Below are 22,647 nucleotides of genomic sequence, written 5' to 3'. Positions count from 1 at the left end.
AGTACTCCCATCTCAGCCTCCCAAGTAAATGGAGACTATAGGCACATACCATTGCACCTGGCTTCTATGGATTTTTAACCTGACAAATACTGTGTGTTCTTCTAATACATACATGTAAGTAAACATAGATAATGCGGGCTATGTGTGATTATTCCATCTAATGTTATACTAGTCTAAGTGCAATGGAAGAAATTAATGCAAAGTATTATAAAAATAATATCCATCTGTTGGAAAAAACAGAGTGAGCAAAAATGAAAAATATGAAGAGAAATAGGCAATGTAATATAGTTTCCAAATCTTATAAATGAGGCTATTGTAGTGATAGTTTTTGAAAATGTGTGAGTTCGTTGAATACTTATAAATTGACTGAATTGGGCCAAGACACATTCTGCCTCTGTCCTCATATTAACTTATAATGGAAGGAAGTATAGTTGACAGTCTCACATATAGACATACTCCCAACAATTATGATGTTTTTTTCTCTTTCTTTCTAATATCATTTGAGGGATTTGGGCAAAAGACAAGGATAATCGGGATAGTGGATATACTTGGAAATAGGAGAAACAATGAGGAAATATGAATTCTTAATGTTGTTCATGTAGGAAGTTCACTAGTTGCTGACCTCCTTTCATCGCTTTGTTTTTTTTCCTTTACAGAATATACATTATAAATGTAAATCTATTGTAAAGCAAAGTAAACAAAAATGAAAAGCAGTTTATTTAAACTATAATAAAGCAAACAGAGGCCAGGCATGGTGGCTCACGCCTGTAATCCCAGCACTTTGGGAGGCTGAGGTGGGTGGATCACCTGAGGTCAGGAGTTCGAGACCAGCCTGTCCAACATGGTGAAAACCCCGTCTCTACTAAAAATACAAAAAATTAGCTGGGTGTGGTAGCAGGCACCTGTAATTCCAGCTACTTGGGAGGCTGAGGCAGGAGAATCGCGTGAACCTGGGAGGCAGAGGTTGCAGCTAGTCGAGATCTTGCCATTGCACTCCAGCCTGGGCAACAAGAGCGAAATTCCATCTCAAAAATAAATAAATAAATAAAGCAAACAGATTGTATTATTGGATTATGTGCCCACTTGTACAGTCAGCTGACTGCTTTTTACCTGTTACTTTAGTAGGGAATTACAGGTCCTCAGGAAGTTTAGAGTATAGGCATCTTTGCTCTATTGTATAATTGGTGATAATAACCAAACATTTGTTCTAATTCTCTTAAGTTTTCTTTCTTTCTTTCTTTTTTTTTTTTTTTTTTTTTGAGACGAAGTCTCACTCTGTCACTCAGATGGGAGAGCAGTAGCACGAGCTCGGCTCACTGCCACCTCCACCTCCTAGGTTCAAGCTGTTCTCCTGCCTCAGCCTCCCGAGTAGCTGGGATTACAGGTGCCTGCTACCACGTCCAGCTAATTTTTATATTTTTAGTAGAGACAGGGTTTTGCCATGTTGGCCAGGTGGTCTCAAACTCTTGACCTCAGGTGATCCACCTGCCTTGGCCTCCCAAAGTGCTGGGATTACAGGCGTGAGCCACCGCACCCGGCTTTCTCTTCCCTTAAGTTTTAAGATTTATGAAAGTGAAATACAAGTGTGTGTTTAGTATGTGATTGGTGATAACAGTATTTCTTTTTTGTTAAGAATACTCACATGGATAATCAAATATAGGATCAAAATTATCTCATTGCAAACATTTGTGTTGGGCTCAGTCCTGAATTTGGACACTGCAGAATTCTGGTAGAGATGAATGTTATGCTTAAGATTTTTTTTTTTTTTTTGCTTTATTTTCACTTTGGGGTTCTGCAAAGGATCTCTTTTTGGCGCTCTGTCATTGCATACTCAGCATACAGCAAAAACCACCAAAAGTTTGGCTTTTCAGAACTTTAGGACTGCTTAATAGCAATAGAGTTTTGGAAGTTCCTTCATAGAGGTTGTCTGTGTTGATTGGTAACTGAAGATTACATAATTCTTGCCAGTGCTTGGTAAATGGTGGGGATAGGCGAATGGGGGAGTGAATAGTCTAATTTCTTATAAGTTTTGGCAAAATTAAAAGGAAGAGCTTAAAATTAAATCATCCTCAGTTTCTTTAACTTGGTTTCAGCACTGCTATGTATTTCTGTTAGCCAGTGATGAAAAAAACAATTGTCTTTCCTTTTGGTCATAGGTACATTACTAGAAGAAAGCATTCTATATTAAAGGCTTGTGTGTTTCCTTAGCTTTTGTGGTTTGCAGCCTACTGAGCTTGTGATACCATGTGAATAACTAATCCAGATGGTTAAACTGTTGGAGGATAGAAAACCAAAACCCATTTCAGGAAGCTATGCATTTTGCTCACCTTTGGATAGGATTCATTCTAATTGGTAGTGACTTTCTGAATTTGTTTCAAAATTTAATTTTTAACTACATGTTTTCTTGATTTTTACCTAGGTTATAAGATGTTCACCTAAGCTTGAGACCTAGTGACTACATTTCCTACGGGAACAAATAAATGGTTTTTCATCTCCCGGAGATACATTAGAAACAAATATGGTGCTAAAAGAACTCCTTACCTTTCTCTGACTACAATTTATTTGGACATACTTTTGTATTGAAGAGAGGTATACACACTAAAGCTACTTGCTGTACGGAGACTCTGTCCTGTAGGATCATGGACCATCCTAGTAGGGAAAAGGATGAAAGACAACGGACAACTAAACCCATGGCACAAAGGAGTGCACACTGCTCTCGACCATCTGGCTCCTCATCATCCTCTGGAGTTCTTATGGTGGGACCCAACTTCAGGGTTGGCAAGAAGATAGGGTGTGGGAACTTCGGAGAGCTCAGATTAGGTAAGCACTTGGTTATGTCAGTGACTTCTACTAACAACAATACCTATGATAAGCTTTGGTGTGTTTCAAGACAAGCCGTTTATAGTTTTACAAGAAATTTTTCTTAAGGAAAACCTGTTGTTAAGAAATAATTTGTGAAGGGGCACTATGGTCATTATCAATTATTTGTTATCCAAGGCTCATCTTTCTTTATGTGTGTGCGATGGGCTTTTAAGTTTTCTACCAGTTCTGAGATTTTCTGATGAACATAGAGTTGCATACAGATATCAGTAAAACGCAGACTCTGATTTAGGAGGTCTGAGGTAGAGCCCCAAATTCTGCATATTTTTACAAATTCCAGATGATGCAGATGCTGTTGGTCCTTTAAGAAGGGCATAAGGCCTTGGTTTAATTAAGACTCTGCCCCTGAAAAGAAAAGAGTAAATCCTTAGTAATACCCAGGCTTAGTCTGCAAGGATATACAGTACATCCTGTTTGGAGAAGTTTTCCAACAGATAATTTGTTTGTATTTCTTCCTGGAGTTTCCAGCATTAGAATTAAGTTAGAACTCCAAAGAGAAGTTAGGCAATTTTATTTCCCAACTAAGGCAATGGATTTTCTATTTCAATTATGAATTTATGGGTGAGATGGAAAATAATGACAAAATTAATCTGTCTAAAGATGTGAGATTGGGAAAAAGGTACATTGGGTATTTATATATATATATATATAATTTTTTTTTTTTTTGAGACGGAGTCTCACTGTGTCACCCAGGCTGGAGTGCAGTGGCGTGATCTCGGCTCACTGCAAGCTCTGCCTCCCGGGTTCATGCCATTCTCCTGCCTCAACCTCCCAAGTAGCTGGGACTACAGGCGTCCGCCACCACGCCTGGCTAATTTTGTTTTTGTGTTTTTAGTAGAGATAGGGTTTCACCATGTTAGCCAGGATGGTCTTGATCCTCTGACTTTGTGATCTGCCCGCCTCAGCCTCCCAAAGTGCTGGGATTACAGGCGTGAGCTACCGCGCCCAGCCATTTATATACTTTTTAATGGCTCTCCCTTGATGAGTGGGATAGAGAAAATAAAAGGCCATATAAATATATGAAGTTGGAGATTAGCCTGGAGAATGTGGAAAGGTCATCTTTTAGGCTAAAGTGTTTTCTTTTTCTTCATAGCTCTTGAGACTGTGGATTAATATGAAGACTCATTGTAAGAAACTTTGGCCCTTTGTGGGGAATGGTGGGAGGGTGGAAACATAACATAATTACGTTTGTTACCTCTGCTACTTCTTTTTCTTTTTGAGATGGTGTTGCTCTGTCACCCAGGCTGGAGTGCAGTGGTGCGATCTCAGCTCACAGCAACTTCCTCCTCCCAGGTTCAAGTGATTCTTGTGCCTCATCCTCCAGAGTAGCTGGGACTACAGGCCTGTGCCACCATGCCCAGCTTATTTTTTTAAAAAATATTTTTGTGGAGATGGGCTCTTGCCATATTGGCCAGGCTGGTCTTGACCTCCTGGCCTCAAGTGATCCACCCACCTCGGCCTCCCAAAGTGCTGGGATTACAGGCCACTGCGCCTGACTACCTCTGCTTCTTGTGATGGTCCTGCATAGAGAACATGGACAAAATCTTACCTCTGATCCCCCATAGAGAGCCTTGGAGAAACATCACTATACTAGCCAGAGACCATTTGAATTTAAGAATGATGAGAATGGATTTATTTTTACTGTTAGAAGGCTGGCAGCCTGGAAATTCAGGACTTAATTAGGATAATGAAAGGATCTTTATATTTAGAATTGTGTTCGGGTTACCAAAGCCAGCAGATGCTACTTAGAATAGGAGTAAGATGTGTAATTACTGCTTTACTTTCTAGCAATTACAGAGTTGCTTTAACGAATAGTTCTGTGAATATTTATGTCATAGATTGACTGTAACATCACAGTACTACTTGGATGGATTAAATAATTATGACATAAACATCCACAAAATGATTGCTAAGAGGCAGTTTCTAATGCATCTAAATCTTTGAATTCTCATAACATCAGACAATTGTTTCATTTCTGTGAAAGTGAAGAAAAACCTTGGTGAATTAAAAGTGGAAATCTGTTTAATCACTTAAGTCTAGATTTGTATTATAAGTTTACATGGGAATGGAAAAATTCATTCAGTTAAAAGCATACATTTATAGCCCATATATATTTTCAGAGTAGTATTGTGTTTTGTTTCCTCTTTGAATCTGAGATAATTTTGATGTTTCTCATTTGGACTTGCCTGTAGTCAGAAGAACTTGTCTTTCTTTTCATGTGCTTTTACTCTTCTCTGCTTATCAAGTTTTCATTAGCCCTGGGACCATACTGTTATGGCCTTGTATCTAGAAAAGATACTTTCAGAATTATTTGGCATCTTGCTAACAATAGAGTGGGCTGCATACCCCATTCCGTCATTTTCTTGTTTTAATATTAGCAAGGAGAAGATTGTAAACTACAAAATTCCAAAGTCAAGGCAGGTGCAGTCAGGCCTCCATCATGGCTACCACCTACAAAGCTCTGCTTCTCTAAACTAATTTCCTTTCCTAGACACACAGTCTCTCAAACAGCCAAGTGCATTTCTTCTTATTCTTTTTTTTTTTTTTTTTTTTTGGGAGACAGGGTCTTGCTCTGTTACCCGCCCTGGAGTGCAGTGGCGTGATCATAGCTCACGCAGCCTCCAACTCGTGGGCTCAAGCGATCCTCCTACTTCAGCCTCTTAATAGCTAGTGCATAAGAACACGCCCAGCTAATTTTTTTATTTTTAAATGTTTTGTAGAGATGATGTTTTGCAGGCTGGTCGTGAACTCCTGGCCTCAAGCGATTCTTCTGCCTTGGCCTCCCAAAGTGTTGGGATTACAGATGTGAGCCGCCACACCTGACCAACCATGTGCATTTCTGCTTCAGAGCCTTTACGCTTGCAATTCCTTCTGCTTGCAGAATTATTTCCCTAAAATTTTGCATAGCGGGTTGTTTCTCATCCTTTAGGCCTCAGCTTATGTCTTACCTTCTCAGAGAAACATTCTATCACTTGTTCCTCATTCTCATTTAAAATAGCACGTTTCTTCTCTAGCACATCTTGTCTCGTCAAACTGCTTTATTTTATTCATTGCATTCATCACTATCTGAAATGACCATATGTATGTTTCCCTATTAATTGCCTCTCCTTACTTGAATATAAGCCCTTTAAAGGGCAGGGATTCTTTCTGTATTGTTTACTGTTATTTATGAGATGGAAGGATAAAAAGCTGATGAATAGGAAGGGGGGGAAAATAAAGCATACTTTCTTTGGGCTCCAGGTTTATGTGGGGGTGGTGGTAGATAGTAGACCTGTCGGTTCTAAACAGCAAAAAAAAAAAAAAAAAGTAACGATAGTGCATTTTGGTTCTCTGCAAATGTTTCCACCCCACTATACAGTTTTTTTTCTTTAGATGCAGTTTTCCTCTTTTTGCCCAGGCTAGAGTGCAGTGGCGCAATCTCGGCTCACTGCAACCTCTGCGTCCCGGGTTCAAGTGATTCACCTGTCTCAGCCTCCCAAGTAGCTGGGATTACAGGAGTGTGCCACCATGCCTGGCTAATTTTTTATTGTTAGTTGAGGCAGGGTTTCACCATGTTGGCCAGGCTGGTCTCGAACTCCTGAGCTCAGGTGATCTGTCCACGTCAGCCTCCCAAAGTGCTAGGATTACAGGCGTGAGCCACTGCACCCAGTCCTCATCATACATTTAACAACTATTTCTTGAATATTTACTGATACTAGACTCTGGGAAGGATAGAAATAACAAGATATAGTTTTTGTCCCTACAAATACCACAGTCTAGTGGTAGACAGAGAAAAACAAATTGCAATACAAAGTGATAATATAGCATATTGGGGGCTGGGTGTAGTGGCTTATACCTGTAATCCCAGCACTTTGGGAGGCCAAGGCAGGCAGATCACTTGAGCTTAGGATTTCTTTTTTTTATTATTTTATTTTATTTTATTATTATAATACTTTAAGTTTTAGGGTACATGTGCACAATGTGCAGGTTAGTTACATATGTATACATGTGCCATGCTGGTGTGCTGCACCCATTAACTCACCATTTAGCATTAGGTATATCGCCTAAAGCTATCCCTCCCCCCTCGCCCAACCCCACAACAGTCCCCAGAGTGTGATGTTCCCCTTCCTGTGTCCATGTGTTCTCAGAGCTTAGGATTTCAATACCAACATGAGCAACGTGGCAAAACCTCGTCTCTACAAAAAATACAAAAATTAGCTGGGTGTGGTGATATGCACCTGTAGTCCTAGCTACTTGGGAGGCTGAGATGGGAGGATGGCTTGAGCCTGGGAGCCTGATGCTACCATGAGCCAAGATCACATCACTGCACTCCAGCCTGGGCGACAGAGTGAGACCCTGTCTCAAACAAACAAAAAACCAGATTGTATAGAAACTACATTGGCAGAGAAGGTTAATAAAGGCTTCAAAGAGGAGGTATGATTTGATGATAGGACAGGATTTCTGCCGGGAGACATAAGGAAGAAGAGCTTGTGCAGGATACACAATCACTAGATACTGTGCAAGTGCCCAGCATATCACAGCAGCATTTAGTTATACATGACTGGGTCATAGGATGTGAAGTGAAAGAAAAGTAATAGAATGAAGCTTTTAGGTAAGTTGGGACGAAATTGTGAAGTGTTTGCATATATTAAAGCATTTGGACTTTATCCTGTAGGCAATGGGGTCGAATCATCGGGAGTTTTACAACAGAGTGACATAATCTAGTTTATATTCCAGAAACAGAATTCGGGTTGTATTGTAAGATTAGATCAAATAGGAAAGAAGTTGACATCTTGTAGATTTTGCTCTAATTGTAATACTTATTGTGTTGTACTTTATTGTTCCATTTCTCTCTCCCAAGATAGGTGTAAGGGAATTACTTTGCTTTATTAGTCCTCATATTCTAATTCCTTTCACTGTGTGTGGTATGTAATGGGTACTCAAGAAAGGCTTAATTGTCCAGGTCAAAAGTAGCAGGGCCTTTGATCTTAGCTCTGAAAATGGAAGTGAGATGGAGAGAGGACAGGGTAAATTAGAAATTTTAGACATAGACTATAGGCAGGATTTAGTCACTAATTATTTGATGGGAAGAAGTCAAAGATGACTAAATGTGCCAGCTTGAAGAGACCTTGTAAATGAGGAAGATGTAGACCCTTATGCTGGAGGCTGCAAATATTTTTGTGAAAAATCAGATCTTGGTGATGACCTTGAGCAGTGTATATAAATAACTCCCACCAGCCTAGCATTCCAATAATGGAACAGTAGGCATAAATGAGTTAATTGAGATAGTAAATATAGGACTAGGGAGAGTGGTTGGGAAGGCAGGTAAGATAGAGTTTGTGAATATTTGAGGACTGGGTGACACATATGCAGAAATGCATGTCTGAGACTTAGAAAGTTAAGCTTGAGATAGGGATTAAGAAATCACACCAGACCAGAGATGGGGTTTCACCGTGTTAGCCAGGATGGTCTCGATCTCCTGACCTTGTGATCCACCCACCTCGGCCTCCCAAAGTGCTGGGATTATAGGCGTGAGCCACCGCGCCTGGCCACCCCCCGACCCTCTTTTTTTTTTTTTGAGACGAAGTTTCACTCTTGTTGTCCAGGCTGGAGTGCAATGGCACGATCTTGGCTCACTGCAACCTCTGCCTCCTGGGTTCAAGCAATTCCCCTGCCTCAGTCTCCCAAGTAGCTGGGATTACAGGCACCCGCCACCACGCCCAGCTAATTTTTTGTATTTTTTGTAGAGACGGGGTTTCACCGTGTTGGCCAGGCTGGTCTTGAACTCCTGACCTCAGGTGATCTGCCTGCCTCGGCCTCCCAAAGTGCTGGGATTACAGGCATGAGCCACCGCTCCCGGCCCTTCCCTATCTTTTTAAAATGAGCCATGTGTATTTTGTAATCAGAAAAAAGTAGTAATCAAGGCAAAACAATTTCATTAATGCAAATTTTTTTAAAAAGAAAATACACTTATTGCTTAAAATTTTTTTTAAATTCTACTTTAGAGGTGTCTGTGGAGATAACCACTAATGATGGTTTTTCTATGGCTCAAAAATGTGTATTAGGACATATTTTAGAAATGCAATCAAATTGTGCTCTAAGCTTCCTTTTATGGCTGGGCGTGGTGCCTCATGCCTGCAATCTCAGCACTTTGAGAGGCTGAGGTGGGCGGATCACCTGAGGTCAGGAGTTTGAGACTAGCCTGGCCAACATGGTGAAACCCCATCTCTACTAAAAATACAAAGAATTAGCCGGGCTTGGTGACGGAGGCCTGTAATCCCAGCTACTCGAGAGGCTGAGACAGGAGAACCGGTTGAACCTGGGAGATGGAGGTTGCAGTGAGCTGAGATTGTACCACTGCACTCCAGCCTGGGAGACAGAGTGAGACTCCATCTCAAAAAAAAAAAAAAACCCTCTTTTTATTGCTTAATAGAACATGAACATCTTGTTTCAACTTAAATATATCTCATCAATTTTAAATATTTCTATAGTGTTCAATTTAGCCATTATCAATATACACACAAATTATTTTGTATTTTAGTATTATAATTAATACAGTACTCCTGCAGTCCCCAACTTTTTTGGCACCAGGGACCCATTTCATGGAAGACAATTTTTCCATGTACCAGAGGTGGAGGATGGTTTCAGGATGAAACTGTTCCACCCCAGATCATCAAGTATTAGATGTAGCCTAGATCGCTCACATGCACAGTAATAGGGTTTGCACTCCTGTGAGAATCTAATGCTGCCACTGATCTTTCAGGTGGCACTCAGGTGGTAATGCTTGCTTACCCACTGCTCACCTCCTGCCATGCAGCCTGGTTCCTAACAGGGCCATGGACTGGCACTGGTCTACTCGATCTCCTGGTAGTTTAAAGTTGGTTTAATTTCTTAGACTACATCCTGGAAGCCTACTTTTTGTGTCAAAGGATATGTACGTTTGCAATTTTGTTACACATTGTCAGTTTGTCCTCCAAAAAGATGTTTCAGTTTGTGTGTATGTGTGTCCTTGTGCTTATTTCCTCCAGTACTTCAGAAATCTTAAACAATATCAAGAATCTTTTCATCTATGACAGTCTGATAGGGGAAAATGGTATTACTTAAATGTGTATGTGTTCATAGGTGAAGTTAAACATACTTACACATATTTGCTTATTTTTTTAAAGAGTTATTTCTATGTGGCCTTTGTCCATTTTCAATGGAAAGATTATTTCTGTGGAGTCTTTTGTGTACTGCCTCAATGAAAGGAGAATTATGAAGATTTAAGACAGAAGGGAAAATTGATGGATAGTGACTGTGTAGGTAGGAGGACATGATGGGATGAAAACAGATTTTATAGATTGATACTAACTGAAAAACATGGGGAATCTTGTGAGAACTTTCTCATTTTTAAAGTTTTGAGCCTTCTGCTGAATCAGGCCTGGAAAGAATCATGTAAACATTAAAATAAGAAAATTATTTTCCTCTAGAGTTAAGAAAATATACATCCTCAATGTACAAATAATTGCTGGTATTTTTCTTAGTTGCAAGAATAAGTAGATAGATGATATTTATTTATTTATTTATTTATTTATTTACGAGGTGGAGTCTCGCTCTATCACCAGGCTGGAGTGCAGTGGCGAGATATTAGCTCACTGCAACCTCTGCCTTCCGGGTTCAAGCAGTTCTCCTGCCTCAGCCTCCTGAGTAGCTGGGATTACAGGTGCCCGCCACCATGCCCGGCTAATTATTTTTTGTATTTTTTTAATAGAGACAGGGTTCCACCATGTTGGCCAGGATGGTCTCGATCTCCTAACCTAGTGATCCAGCCACCTCCGCCTCCCAAAGTGCTAGGATTACAGGCATGGGCCACTGCCCCCGGCTGGTGATATTTCTTTCACATCTGCATAGGGGTACACGTGTGTTTATGGCAGACCTGTTGGACTAGAGAGGCAGGCATATGATTTTAATAATATTCATATTGTCCTTTTGAAGTAGGATAGGGTGAGAGGATGTTTTTACTTGCATACAAGAAAATGGAGGCACAACAAATTAACCTTTTTGATCTTTTCCATCTTTTGTGTCTGATGAAATATGCAAAAATGCGTTAGCACAGGGTACTTCTGGACAAAGGTAAATAAATTGGCTAAGGGTAGCAGCTTGTTCTGTGACACTCCTGCATGGCTTCTAAAGTAAGACACTTATTTCTGTGATTGATGTAGGGTTTATATGACAGGCTCTGCATATTGTTCTTTCCTTGTCTGAATTACTGAACTGTCACTTGTGAACTTAAATTGGAACTTTTTTTTTTGAGACGGAGTCTCCCTCTGTCACCCAGGCTGGAGTGCAGTGGCTCGATCTCGGCTGACTGCAAGCTCCGCCTCCCAGGTTCACACCATTCTCCTGCTTAAGCCTCCTGAGTAGCTGGGACTACAGGCGCCTGCCACCACGCCTGACTAATTTTTTTTTAATATGTATATTTTTAGTAGAGACGAAGTTTCACCATGTTAGCCAGGATGGTCTCGATCTCCTGACCTTGTGATCTGCCCACCTCTGCCTCCCAAAGTGCTGGGATTACAGGTGTGAGCCACTGCGCCCTGCTTATATTGGAACTTTTAACTTCTGCTACTAGCTATTCTTTTTTTGGCAGTTGTAATTATTAACAATTTACAGATGAGTACTATCTAAAGCAGTTCATTTCATATTCTATCCCACAGTCTTAGATCCATTATTTTCCACTCCAAGTCAATGGGAAAAGAAAAGTGAGCAGGCAGAACTCTCCATGTTATCTGTTTTATACATTTTATACATTTGAGTTTTCAATAAGATTTTGTTTGAAAGGTATGATTCTGCTGCTTTAAACATTTTTGAAAATCATCTGAGAGAATGCAGGCTTAAGATGAAACATAATTTTATTTTATTTTATTTTTGAGATGATGTTTCACTCTCATTGCCCAGGCTGGAGTACAGTGGCTCGATCTTGGCTCACTGCAACCTCCACCTCCTGGGTTCAAGCAATTCTCCTGCCTCAGGCTTCTGAGTAGCTGGGATTACAGGTGCCCACCACCACACCCAGCTAATTTTTTGTATTTTTAGTAAAGATGGGGTTTCACCATGTTGGCCAGGCTGGTCTCGAACTCCTGACTTCAAGTGATCTGTCCGCTTTGGCCTCCCAAAGTGCTGGGATTACAGGCGTGAACCACTGCACCCAGACCAAAATGTAACATAATTTAAAGGTATTTCTTGTCTAGTTCAAAATGAAGCCATTTTAAAATCAAATTTTTGCTTTTAAGTTAATAGTTTCTTAGAAAATCATGGTATTTTAAACAAATGAAAGTGTATCAGCGAAACACCTAATTAACCAGAAACATTGATATATTATATATTTGTAACCTTGTTAAAGTTTTCTTATAAATTTGCAAATTTTTAGGTTCTGTGGATGGAACAAACTAAAACAAGTTTTAGAAGTCATGTCATTATTCTTCTGCTTAAGTGATTAAAAATAGGAGTCTTGGCTGGGCATGGTGGCTCACGCCTGTAATCTCAGCACTTTGGGAGGCCATAGCAGACAGATCACCTGAGGTCAGGAGTTTGAGACCAGCCTGGCCAACGTGGTGAAACCCCGTCTCTACTAAAAATACAAAAATTAGCCAGGCATGGTTGTGGGTGCTTGTAATCCCAGCTACTCGGGAGGCTGAGGTGAGCTGAGATCGTGCCATTGCACTCTAGCCTGGGTGACAAGAACGAGACTCTGTCTCAAAAAAATAAATAAATAAAGTTAAATTAAATTAAATGATAACTTTAGATAAAATGCATTCTAATTTTTTTGTTGTTGTTATGTGGATATATTCCCTAATGGTGAAGTCTGGGTTTTTTGTGTAACTATCACCTGAATAATATGCATTGTATCCATTAAATAATTTCTCATTTCTCACCTCTCCCACCCTTTTAAGTCTTCAGTGTCTATTATTCCACACCCTGTGTCCATGTGTACTCATTATTTAGCTCCCACTTATAAGTGAGAGCATGCATTTTTTGATTTTCTGTTTCTGAGTTGTTTCACTTAAGTTAATGGCCTGCAGTTCTATCCATGTTGCTGCAAAAAATGTGAAATTTTATTATTTTTTTAAGGGCTGAGTAGTAGTTCATTGCCTGTCTGCCTGTGTGTGTGTGTGTGTGTTTATGTGTGTGTGTGTGTGTGTGTAAAATGTGTGTGTGTGTGTATATATATATATATAATCATCCATGAGGGACACTTAACTTGTTTCCATATCTTTGGCGATAAACATAACATGTGCAGGTGTCTTTTTGATGTAATGATTTCTTTTCCTTTGGGTAGGTACCCAGTAGTGAGATTGCAGGATCAAATGGTGGTTTTAGTTTTTTGAGAAACTTCCATACTGTTTTTCATAAAGGGTGCACTCATTTACATTCCCGCCAATAGTGTATAAGTGTTCTCTCTTCTCCGCACCCATGCCAACATCTTTTATTTTTTGACTTTTTAATAATAGCCATTCTTAAGAGTGTAAAAGGCTTATTGGAAAAACCAACCAAACAAAAAATAATAATAATAGCCATTCTGACTGGTATAAAATTATATCTTATTGTGGTTTTAATTTGCATCTGTCTGCTGATTAGTTCTCTTGAGCGTTTTTTCATATGCTTCTTGGTCATTTGTATGTCTTCATTTGAAAAATGTTCATGTCCTTTGCTCACTTTTAGATGACGTTATATGGTTTTTTGTTGTTGTTTGTTTGAGTTCCTTGTAAATTCTTACAATTAGTATTGTAAATACTATAATATCCTTGTAATTGGATATTAGTTTCCTGTTAGATGCAGAGTTTGCAAATATTTTCTCCCATTCAGCAGGTTGTCTGTTCATTCTCTTCTTTCTTTTGCTGTGTACATGCTTTTTAGTTTAATTAAGTCCCATTTGTCTATTTTTGTTGTTGTTGTGCATTTTAATTTTCTTGGAAGAATATCAAATGTATATGAGATTCTTGTTTGTAGTAGTATCATAGTTTAAATTTCTTTTGGAATTACACCCTAGTTTAACTTAAGCACAATTTGTTAAGTTTAAGCAGTTTTAACAGATCTTGGAGAAGAATTATTTCTGTCAATAGCATAATCCATCAAAATAAAGTAGAAGTGAAAAGTTCTAACCACATTAGCTGACACACAGTCTGCATTGCATTAATATGGTAATTTTAGAAGTGTCACAGATATAATACTTGCAAGATTATGCATTGACATCTTGACTGGTTAACCAGGAGAATGTAATGGTAAAATTTCCAGGCTTGCCAAACAATTCCGGAATTTTTTTTTTTTTTGATACAGAGTCTCACTCGGTCGCCCAGGCTGGAGTGCAGTGTTGCAATCTCGGCTTGCTGCAGCCTCCATCTCCTGGGTTCAAGTGATTCTCGTGCCTTGCCTCAGCCTCTGGAGTGGCTGGGGTTACAGGCGTGCGCCACCACGGCCGGCTAATTTTTGTATTTTTAGTGGAGATGGGGTTTCCCATGTTGGTCAGGCTGGTCTCAAACTCCTGACCTCAGGTGATCTGCCCACCTTAGCTTCCCAAAGTACTGGGATTACAGGCATGAGCCACCGTGTCTGGCCACAGTTTTTGAGGAGGACTATGAAGTAGGATGGTTATGGGCAACAGAAGTTTATAGAAAGATGTGTTTATGAGGGTGATTCAGAAGCAGTATTTACATGATGTCATCATGCATCCTAAGGAAAAAACTGTCTGAACTTATGGCCTACTTTTCCAGAAGAAGGCAAAGCTTTTGTCAAAGAAAGTGGAGCTTACTGCCAGCTGTTGTGGGCTTTCAAAGAGCAGGTGATGCTGGATTGATTCAAATTTTTTTTTTCTATGTTGGGGTTAGTAGGACAAGAGGAAATATATATATACACATGCACACAAACACACACACACATACACACATATATATATAACTTTATAAAGTATCATATGTAATATTTTTAATAATTTATCTTTAATTCCAATAACTAGGTTACATAGATTCTAAAGTCCTGAATCCTATAGGCAAGTGGTTCAATTCTTTTATCCATGTCGTCTAGATACCTCCTTATTTCTAAATATTATTTCGTAATTTTTTCAATATTAGATATTGTTATTGATTGTCTCACACATGCCATCCCTAATGACATACATACCTTGCCCATATTCTCCCAATATACTTATGTCATATTTTTTGGTTTAATAATTTTTTTACATTTACAGCTTTATGGCTGTGGAAGTATTGTTTACAACCGAGCTATGAGAGCACTGTTACTGTATTTCCTTTTTAGTATGACTCCATCATTCCTTCCCTCAGAATTAAAAATTGCTGATACTTGATTTTTTAAAAAAATTCTTAGTTATCTATATACCTTTCATTAATTTTTTTCCCTCAAGTCCAACAATTAAAAAATTTGTCATGATATTAGGTAATTCTGTGTTTAGATTCCTTTTCTGCTGGATGGCTTAGTTTTGCTAAGTCATTTACCATTTGTTTATTCAATTCTCATCTTCCAAAATGTTGACATCTCTAGTCTACTGTTTCCTCACCTATTCTCTTTGTCCTTTCTTGTTTCCTTTGTCCTTTCAGTGGGGTTTTGGAAATAAATAGAGCTAAATGCCTCAATTTTTTTCTGCCATGTTAAACTGGATGTCTATGTTATACATTTTTATTTCAGCAAGGCATTTATTTGACATACTTTTGTGTATTCTGGTAACGTATATAGAAATGTGCGGTGACTGATAAGATAATTAAGTAGATTTGTCATTCCTTTAACCATCTTCATAAAAGAGAATGAGTTAATAGATCATTGCCCTCATTGATGCCAAACAGTAGAATTCTGTATTTTGGTCTTATCCACTTCAACAGTGAATTGGATCAAACCTTTGAAGAACATACTGATGAAAGCTGTACACAACACAATGCTTTGGGTGGGGCAGCTAATATGTATTGCTGGTTAACAGAATCAAGATTCAGCATTATATTAAATAAAGAGTGGAACAAAAGTCCTGACCATGGTTCACAAACCAGTTCTACTGTACAATTTTGGATTTGACAACTAGATTAGCAACAATTAATATGAAAAAGATGACTGTAAGTTTAGAATGAGACAAGAATGGTCCCAGGCTTCCCAAAAGTTTATGGTAACTTTGAGTAACTTAATATGTGAAGTCCAGATCAACAAAAGTAGTGAAGTTTTAGACCTATAAGGAACTTTAGCATTGTCTAGTTCAACTGTCATCATTTTAAAGATGAGAGGAATTAAAAATTAAGTGACTTGGTCTAGGGAGAACAACCAGCTTGTCACAGAATTGGAACTACAGCCCAGATCCAAGACATCACAAATAGCTATTTCTATTATATGCCATGTAGTCTTACCAGTTACTGGTTAAGTGTATAGTTGAAATACCACATGCCAGAAAAAAATAGTTAAAAAGGAAATCAGAATAAATGTCTAATTATAATACAAAGATGATAGTCATTAGCATTTAATATAATTACATGTTACCAGAAAAAGAAATATAAATAAAGTATAAAATGATAACTAATGATCTTTTAAGTGACACCATCTAGTTTTTATGGTGGATCATCCCCAACATTAATCGTCAGAGATTTTCCAGGGGGTGAGGAGGAGAAACATTGGTAAATTAATTATTGCGAAGTTTAATATTATACTATTGCAAAGTAAATTTAGAGCAGAATCAAAGTGGAGGTTGTTATAAACACTATGCCTCTTCCAAATAAAAGGCTAGGGGTAGATTTCCATAATTACCTAGCCATTTATTCATTTAACAAATTGTATTGAGCATCTGGTTTTTTGGCAGGCATTTAGCTAGGCCCTGGTGGTACAAAGATCATAAATAAGACATGGACCCTGCTTTTGCCAAGATCGTTATTTGGGGATTCACACTTAGAAATTAGTAACTATACTGCAATGCAGTAAGTAAAATAATAGAAAATATATATAAGACGTAATGTAGCTTAGAAAGAGTGATATCTCTGCTGGAATTGGCAAATGGCAGAAAACCTGCACAAATAAGACACTCAGAGTTGAACCTTTAAGGCTCGAGTTGGACAGTAAGGAGAAAGGGCTGAGGTCAGGGGATGAGAATGTGAAAGAACATTCTCAAAAGAGGAAGCCGTACCATACAAAAGGCATGGAGGTGTGAAACACAAGAAAATGTAAAGAACCTCAGCACTACTGGAAAGCATGGGTGACTAAGATCCACAGGGGTTGTTCAGTGGAATTGGTATTAGGAAGTGAGGCCAGAGATGTGAGCAAAGCCTGTTCTTGACCATGATAGAGATTTTGGACTTTATTGTGTAGGCCATGATAAAAGGAGGAATTACAAGTCATCGTTTGTTTTTTTTTTTCCCTTCTTGGAGAATATAAATTAACTAGAGTGATCTCACTTCCCTTTCCTCCAAAATGTAGTTTTTCTGTGCTTTTAGAAAACATGGAGCAATCTGTTTTTATCCAGAGGTGTTCATATCTAAAGAATAGTAGGATTTTTTTCCAGTTTATCAGGGCAAAAAGCTGAAACAGTAAATGCTTTGTGATTTAAGTAATTCTAAGTGTTTTTTGATTAAAGGACTATTGCAGGTAGTTTGGGTTAATGTTTGTACTGTGAAACTAGAAGTTAACATGTTAACAATATCTCAGCAGAGTGGGGTCCTTTTTGAGGGTTGTAATGCTACTTTTTATACTTGTTAGTCTTCTTTATTTTATAAAGTACTTCAGCAAATGGATTAACCTAAATGATAAACAGTTTTTTTGGATTTGAACATCTAGACTGTAGACAGGTTTAGGATAATTCTAATTTATGGAGCTTTTTTGTTTTGTTGGTTTGAGCAATTTTTTTTGGTAGGCAATATTGCAATGTCATCACAAAAATTAGAACAAAGACTTTGTCCAGGTATGTGGGTACCTTGATATAAATGTTGGATATACTTTGGGATTCGGCTTTTTTATTAACTAAATTGCTATGTGGTTTTCATGATTATAATTTTAATGGCTACATTCTATTTCTTCAAGTGGAGTACTAGAACTGTTAACCATAAAATTGGGCTTCCAGTTAAATCTAGATTTTATTATAATAATAAATAACACAATAAACATTTTCATGAAAATAGAGGTTATTATAAGAAATATATCTTCCTCTGTAGCTTCTGGATAAATTTTATTTTGTATAGATTGCACAGAAAATTTATACATTGATGATACAACTATATTTTTCAATAGTTTTATTCTACTCTAAAATATTTGTATTGAGGAGTCAAGGCTAAATGTGGAATTTTTCACAAAACTTGTATACAGTATAAGTTAACAGCAATATGAATTAGAATTATAAATTATATTTGCTGAAATTTTTAGCTGTGTCTTAGTAAAACTTTCATATGATATCACTTGTGTTAATAAGCTCCAGCTGTCTGGAACAAGGCTGAGGACTAGGAAACAAATCAAAATAATAATAAAAATTAAAAATATCTTAGCCAAAATAGTTCCCTCGTAGACATTTAAGAGATAGTAATATTATTCTCATTAAAAGACATAATATGTTTCTGGGGATAGCTCATGAGAGAAGAGGTCTGAATCAATATTACACAAAAGTACATATATTTAAATCAAAAATTAAAAAAATTTTAAAATTTCACTTACATTAGCATCAAGAATAAAATACTTAGGAATAAATTTAACAAAATGAGTACAAAATTTATACTCTGAAAACTATAAAGTATTGTCATAGGGAATTTAAGATCTAACTACATGGTAAGACATTCCACATTCATGGATCTCAAGATTTAATATTGTTAAGATGGCAGCATTCCCCAAGTTGATGTACAGATTCAACACAGTCCTTATCAGAATCTCAGCTGGCTTCTTTGTGGAAACTGACAAGCTGATTCTAAAATTCATACGAATTTCAAGAAACCCAGAAGAGCCAAAACAATCTTGAAAAAAGAAGAACAAAGTTGGATGACTCATACTTTGGATTTCAAAATTTACTACAAAGCAGACAGTGTGGTGCTCCCATCAGGATAGACATATAGACTGGTGAAATAGATTTGACACCTACCCATGAATCTCTAGTCAATTGCTCTTGACAGGTGTGCGAAGACCATTCAATGGGGAAACAATAATTATTTCTACAAGTGGTATTGGGACAACTGGATAGCCACAATCAAAAGATTCAAGTTGAACCCTTACATCATACCATAAATAAAAAATTAACCCAAAGTAGATCAAAGGACTAAATGTAAGAGTCAAAACCATAAAAGTCTTTAAAAAAAACAAACATAAGGATGAATCTTACTGCCCTCATATTTGCCAGTGGATTCTTAGTTATGACACCAAAAGCATAAACAGTAGAAGAAAAAAACAGATAAATTGGATTTCATAAAAATTTAAAACTTTTGTGTTACAAAGAACACCATCAAGAAAGTTAAAAGTTGGCTAGGTGCAGTGGCTCATGGCTGTAATCCCAGCACTTTGGGAAGCAGAGGTGGGTGGATCACTTGAGGTCAGGAGTTTGAGACCAGCCCGGCCAACATGGTGAAACCCCGTCTCTACTAAAATACAAAAATTAGCTGGGTGTGTTGGTGCACTTATGTAATCCCAGCTACTCAGGAGGCTGAGGCAGAAGTGCATGAACCCGGGAGGCAGAGGTTGCAGTGAGCCAAGATCACACCACTGCAATCCAGCCTGGGTGACAGAGTGAGGCTCCATCTCAAAAAGAAAAAAAAAAAAGAAAGTTAAAAGTCAGTCTACATAATGGGAGAAAAATATTTGGAAATTATGTATCTAATAATGGGCTAGTATTCAGAATATATAGAAGACTCTTACAACTCATTCATAAAAAGACAAATAACCCAATTTAAGAATAGGCAAAGGATTTTTTTTTAATGGTCACTTTAGATACACTTTTTGTTTTTCCATAGGTTATTGGGGTACAGATGGTGTTTGGTTACATGAGTAAGTTCTTTAATGGTGATTTCTGAGATTTTGGTGTACCCATCACCTGAGCAGTGTACACTGCACCCTATCTGTAGTCTTTTATCCCTTGTCCCCCTCCCACCCTTCTGCCCAAAGTCCATTGTATCATTCTTACTATAGGCCAAAGATTTGAATAGACTTTTCTCCAGAAACAATGTAAGGATGACTAGTAAGCATATGACTTGATGCTAAACATTATTAGCCATTGGGGAAATGCATATCAAAACCACAGTTACCATTTCATACCCCTTAGGGTGACTAGAATCAGATAACAATTGTTGGCTAGGGAGGAAGTGTAGAAATCTGAGTCTTTATACACTGCTCTTGGGAATGTAAAATGCTATAACCACTTTGGAAAACAGTCTGACAATTTCTCAAAAAGTGGCAACACCCCAAATGTTTATCACCTGATGAAATAGGTCAACAAAATGTGGTATTATTAGCCCATAAAAATGAATAAAGATACATACTACCATAACATAGATGAATCTTGAAAACAAGTTAAATGAACAGATCCAGTAACAAAAAGACCATTGATTTTGTGATTCCATTTCATATGAAAAATTCATGGGAGACTGAGGCGAGTGGATCTCTTGAGGTCAGGAGTTTGAGACCAGCTTGGTCAACATGGTGAAACCCTGTCTCTACAAAAAGACATAAAAATTAACCAGGCATGGTGGCACACGCCTGTAATCCCAGCTACTTGGGTGGCTGAGGCACTAATTGCTTGAACCCGGGAGGCTGAGGTTGCAGTGAGCTGAGATCATACCACTGTACTCCAGCCTGGGCAACCAACTGAGACCCTGTCTCAAAAAAATAAAAAATAAAAAATTAGGTCAGGCAATTCTGTAGAGATAGAAAGTAGAGGCTGGGCATGATGGTTCATGCCTGTAATCCCAGCACTTTGGGAGGCCAAGGTAGGAGGATCACTTGAAGCCAGGCATTTGAGACCAACCTGGACGACACAGCAAGACCACATCTCCACAAAAAATGTTAAAAAAAAAAAAAATTAGCCAGGCTTGATGGTGCATGCCTGCAATCCCAGTTACTTGGGAGGCTAAAGTGAGAGGATTGCTTGAGCTCAGGAGGTTCAGGCTGCGCTGAGCCTAGATTGTGCCACTACACTCCAGGCTGGGCAACAGAATAGACACTGTGTTTAAAAAAAAAAAAAAAATTTCCATAAAATTATAAAATTTGCCATCTCAATCATTTTTAAGTGTACAATTCAGTAGTGTTTAGTATAGTTACATTATTGTGAAATACATCTCTAGAACTTTTTCTTTTCTTTTTTTTCTCGGCACAGTCTCGGCTTACTGCAACTTCTGCCTCTCAGGTTCAAGCAATTCTCCTGCCTCAGCTTCCTGAGTAGCTGGGATTACAGGCACCCGCCACCACGCCCAGCTAATTTTTGTATTTTTTAAATAGAGACGGGGTTTTGCCATGTAGGCCAGACTGGCCTTGAACTCCTGACCTCAGGTGATCCAACTGCCTTGGATTCCCAAAGTCCTGGGATTGCAGGCGTGAGCCACCACCCCCAGCCTAGAACTTTTTCATCTTGTGAATTGGAAACTCTATGCTCATTAAACAACTCCTACTTTCCCCTCTTCCCAGGTAACTACCACTCTACTTTCTCTTTTTATTTTTCTTATTTTTATAGAGATGGAGTCTCACTATGTTGCTCAGACTGGTCTGTAACTCCTGGCCTTAAGTGATCTTCCTGCCTCGCCCCTCCAAAGTTTTGGGATTGCAGGTGTGAGCTGCTGCACCCAGCCCCTACTTTCTGTCTGTATGTATTTGACTACTTCAGATATTTGATAAAAGTGGAATCATACGGTACTTGTCTTTTTGTGGCAAGTTTATTTTACTTAGTATAACGTCCTCAAGGATAATAGTGTGTATCAGAATTTCCTTCCTTTGGCCCAGCATGGTGGCTTAGGCCTGTAATCCCAGCACTTTGGGACGCCGAGGCGGGCGGATCACGAGGTCAGGAGATCGAGACCATCCTAGCTAACACGGTAAAACCGCGTCTCTACTAAAAATACAAAAAATTAGCCGGGCATGGTGGCGGGTGCCTGTAGTCCCAGCTACTGGGGAGGCTGAGGCAGGATAATGGTGTGAACCCAGGAGGCGGAGCTCACAGTGAGCCAAGATCGTGCCACTGCACTCCAGCCTGGGCAACAGAGCGAGACTCCGTCTCAAAAAAAAAAAAAAAAAAAGAATTTCCTTCCTTTTTCAAGTTGAGTAATCCATTGTATGTATATATCATATTGTGTTTAGCCATTCATTCATCAATGGACATTTGGGTTGCTTCTATCTTTGGGCTATTGTAAATGGAACTAAGTTGGCTGTTTCTGAATGCTTAGCATAAGACACCAACAGAATAGAATTTTGATTTGAAGGGAGAAGCAGCAGTTCTGAAGATAAAATATGAGAAAAGGGGCCGGGCGCGGTGGCTCACACCTGTAATCCTTAGCACTTTGGGAGGCCGAGCCGGGCAGATCATGAGGTCAGGAGATTGAGACCATCCTGGCTAACACAGTGAAATCCCGTCTCTACTAAAAATACAAAAAAATTAGCCAGGCTATTTTTATAGAATTGCTTGAACCCAGGAAGCTAAGGTTGCAGTGAGCCAAGATTGCGCTACTGCACTCCAGCCTGGGCAACAAAGCGAGACTGTCTCAAAACAAAACAAAACAAAACAATACAAACAAACAAAAAAAATGATAGGTCTGAGTGGAATGACTACCTATTTTGCCCTGGTTGTCCTGGGTGGTCAGTGACAATTGTTATATC

General features: G+C 38.6%; 1 protein-coding gene across 11 annotated transcripts in view; it reads left to right on the top strand.

Moving 5' to 3' along the window:
* CSNK1G1 (casein kinase 1 gamma 1) overlaps window positions 1-22,647 on the top strand; it is a 211,559-nt gene that overhangs the window by 74,293 nt on the left and 114,619 nt on the right. For 8 of the 11 annotated variants that reach the window (XR_008494048.2, XM_054450140.2, XM_054450133.2 and 5 more), the window contains exon 1: window positions 2,637-2,820. Coding sequence is in view for 10 of the 11 variants with exons in the window: in XM_054450140.2 (XP_054306115.1) it covers window positions 2,640-2,820 (181 nt within the window). In the remaining variant the exon portion in view is untranslated. Of the gene's footprint in view, window positions 1-2,419; window positions 2,821-22,647 lie in introns of those variants that run through there. The other 3 variants (XM_063652275.1, XM_054450143.1, XM_054450135.2) reach the window with 2 other exon arrangements.

This window comes from Pongo pygmaeus, chromosome 16 (genome assembly GCF_028885625.2).
Source record: "Pongo pygmaeus isolate AG05252 chromosome 16, NHGRI_mPonPyg2-v2.0_pri, whole genome shotgun sequence".
Classification (NCBI taxonomy): Eukaryota; Metazoa; Chordata; class Mammalia; order Primates; family Hominidae; genus Pongo; species Pongo pygmaeus.
Note: the sequence above shows the minus strand (reverse complement) of the source record. Positions and strands in the feature narration are given on the sequence as shown.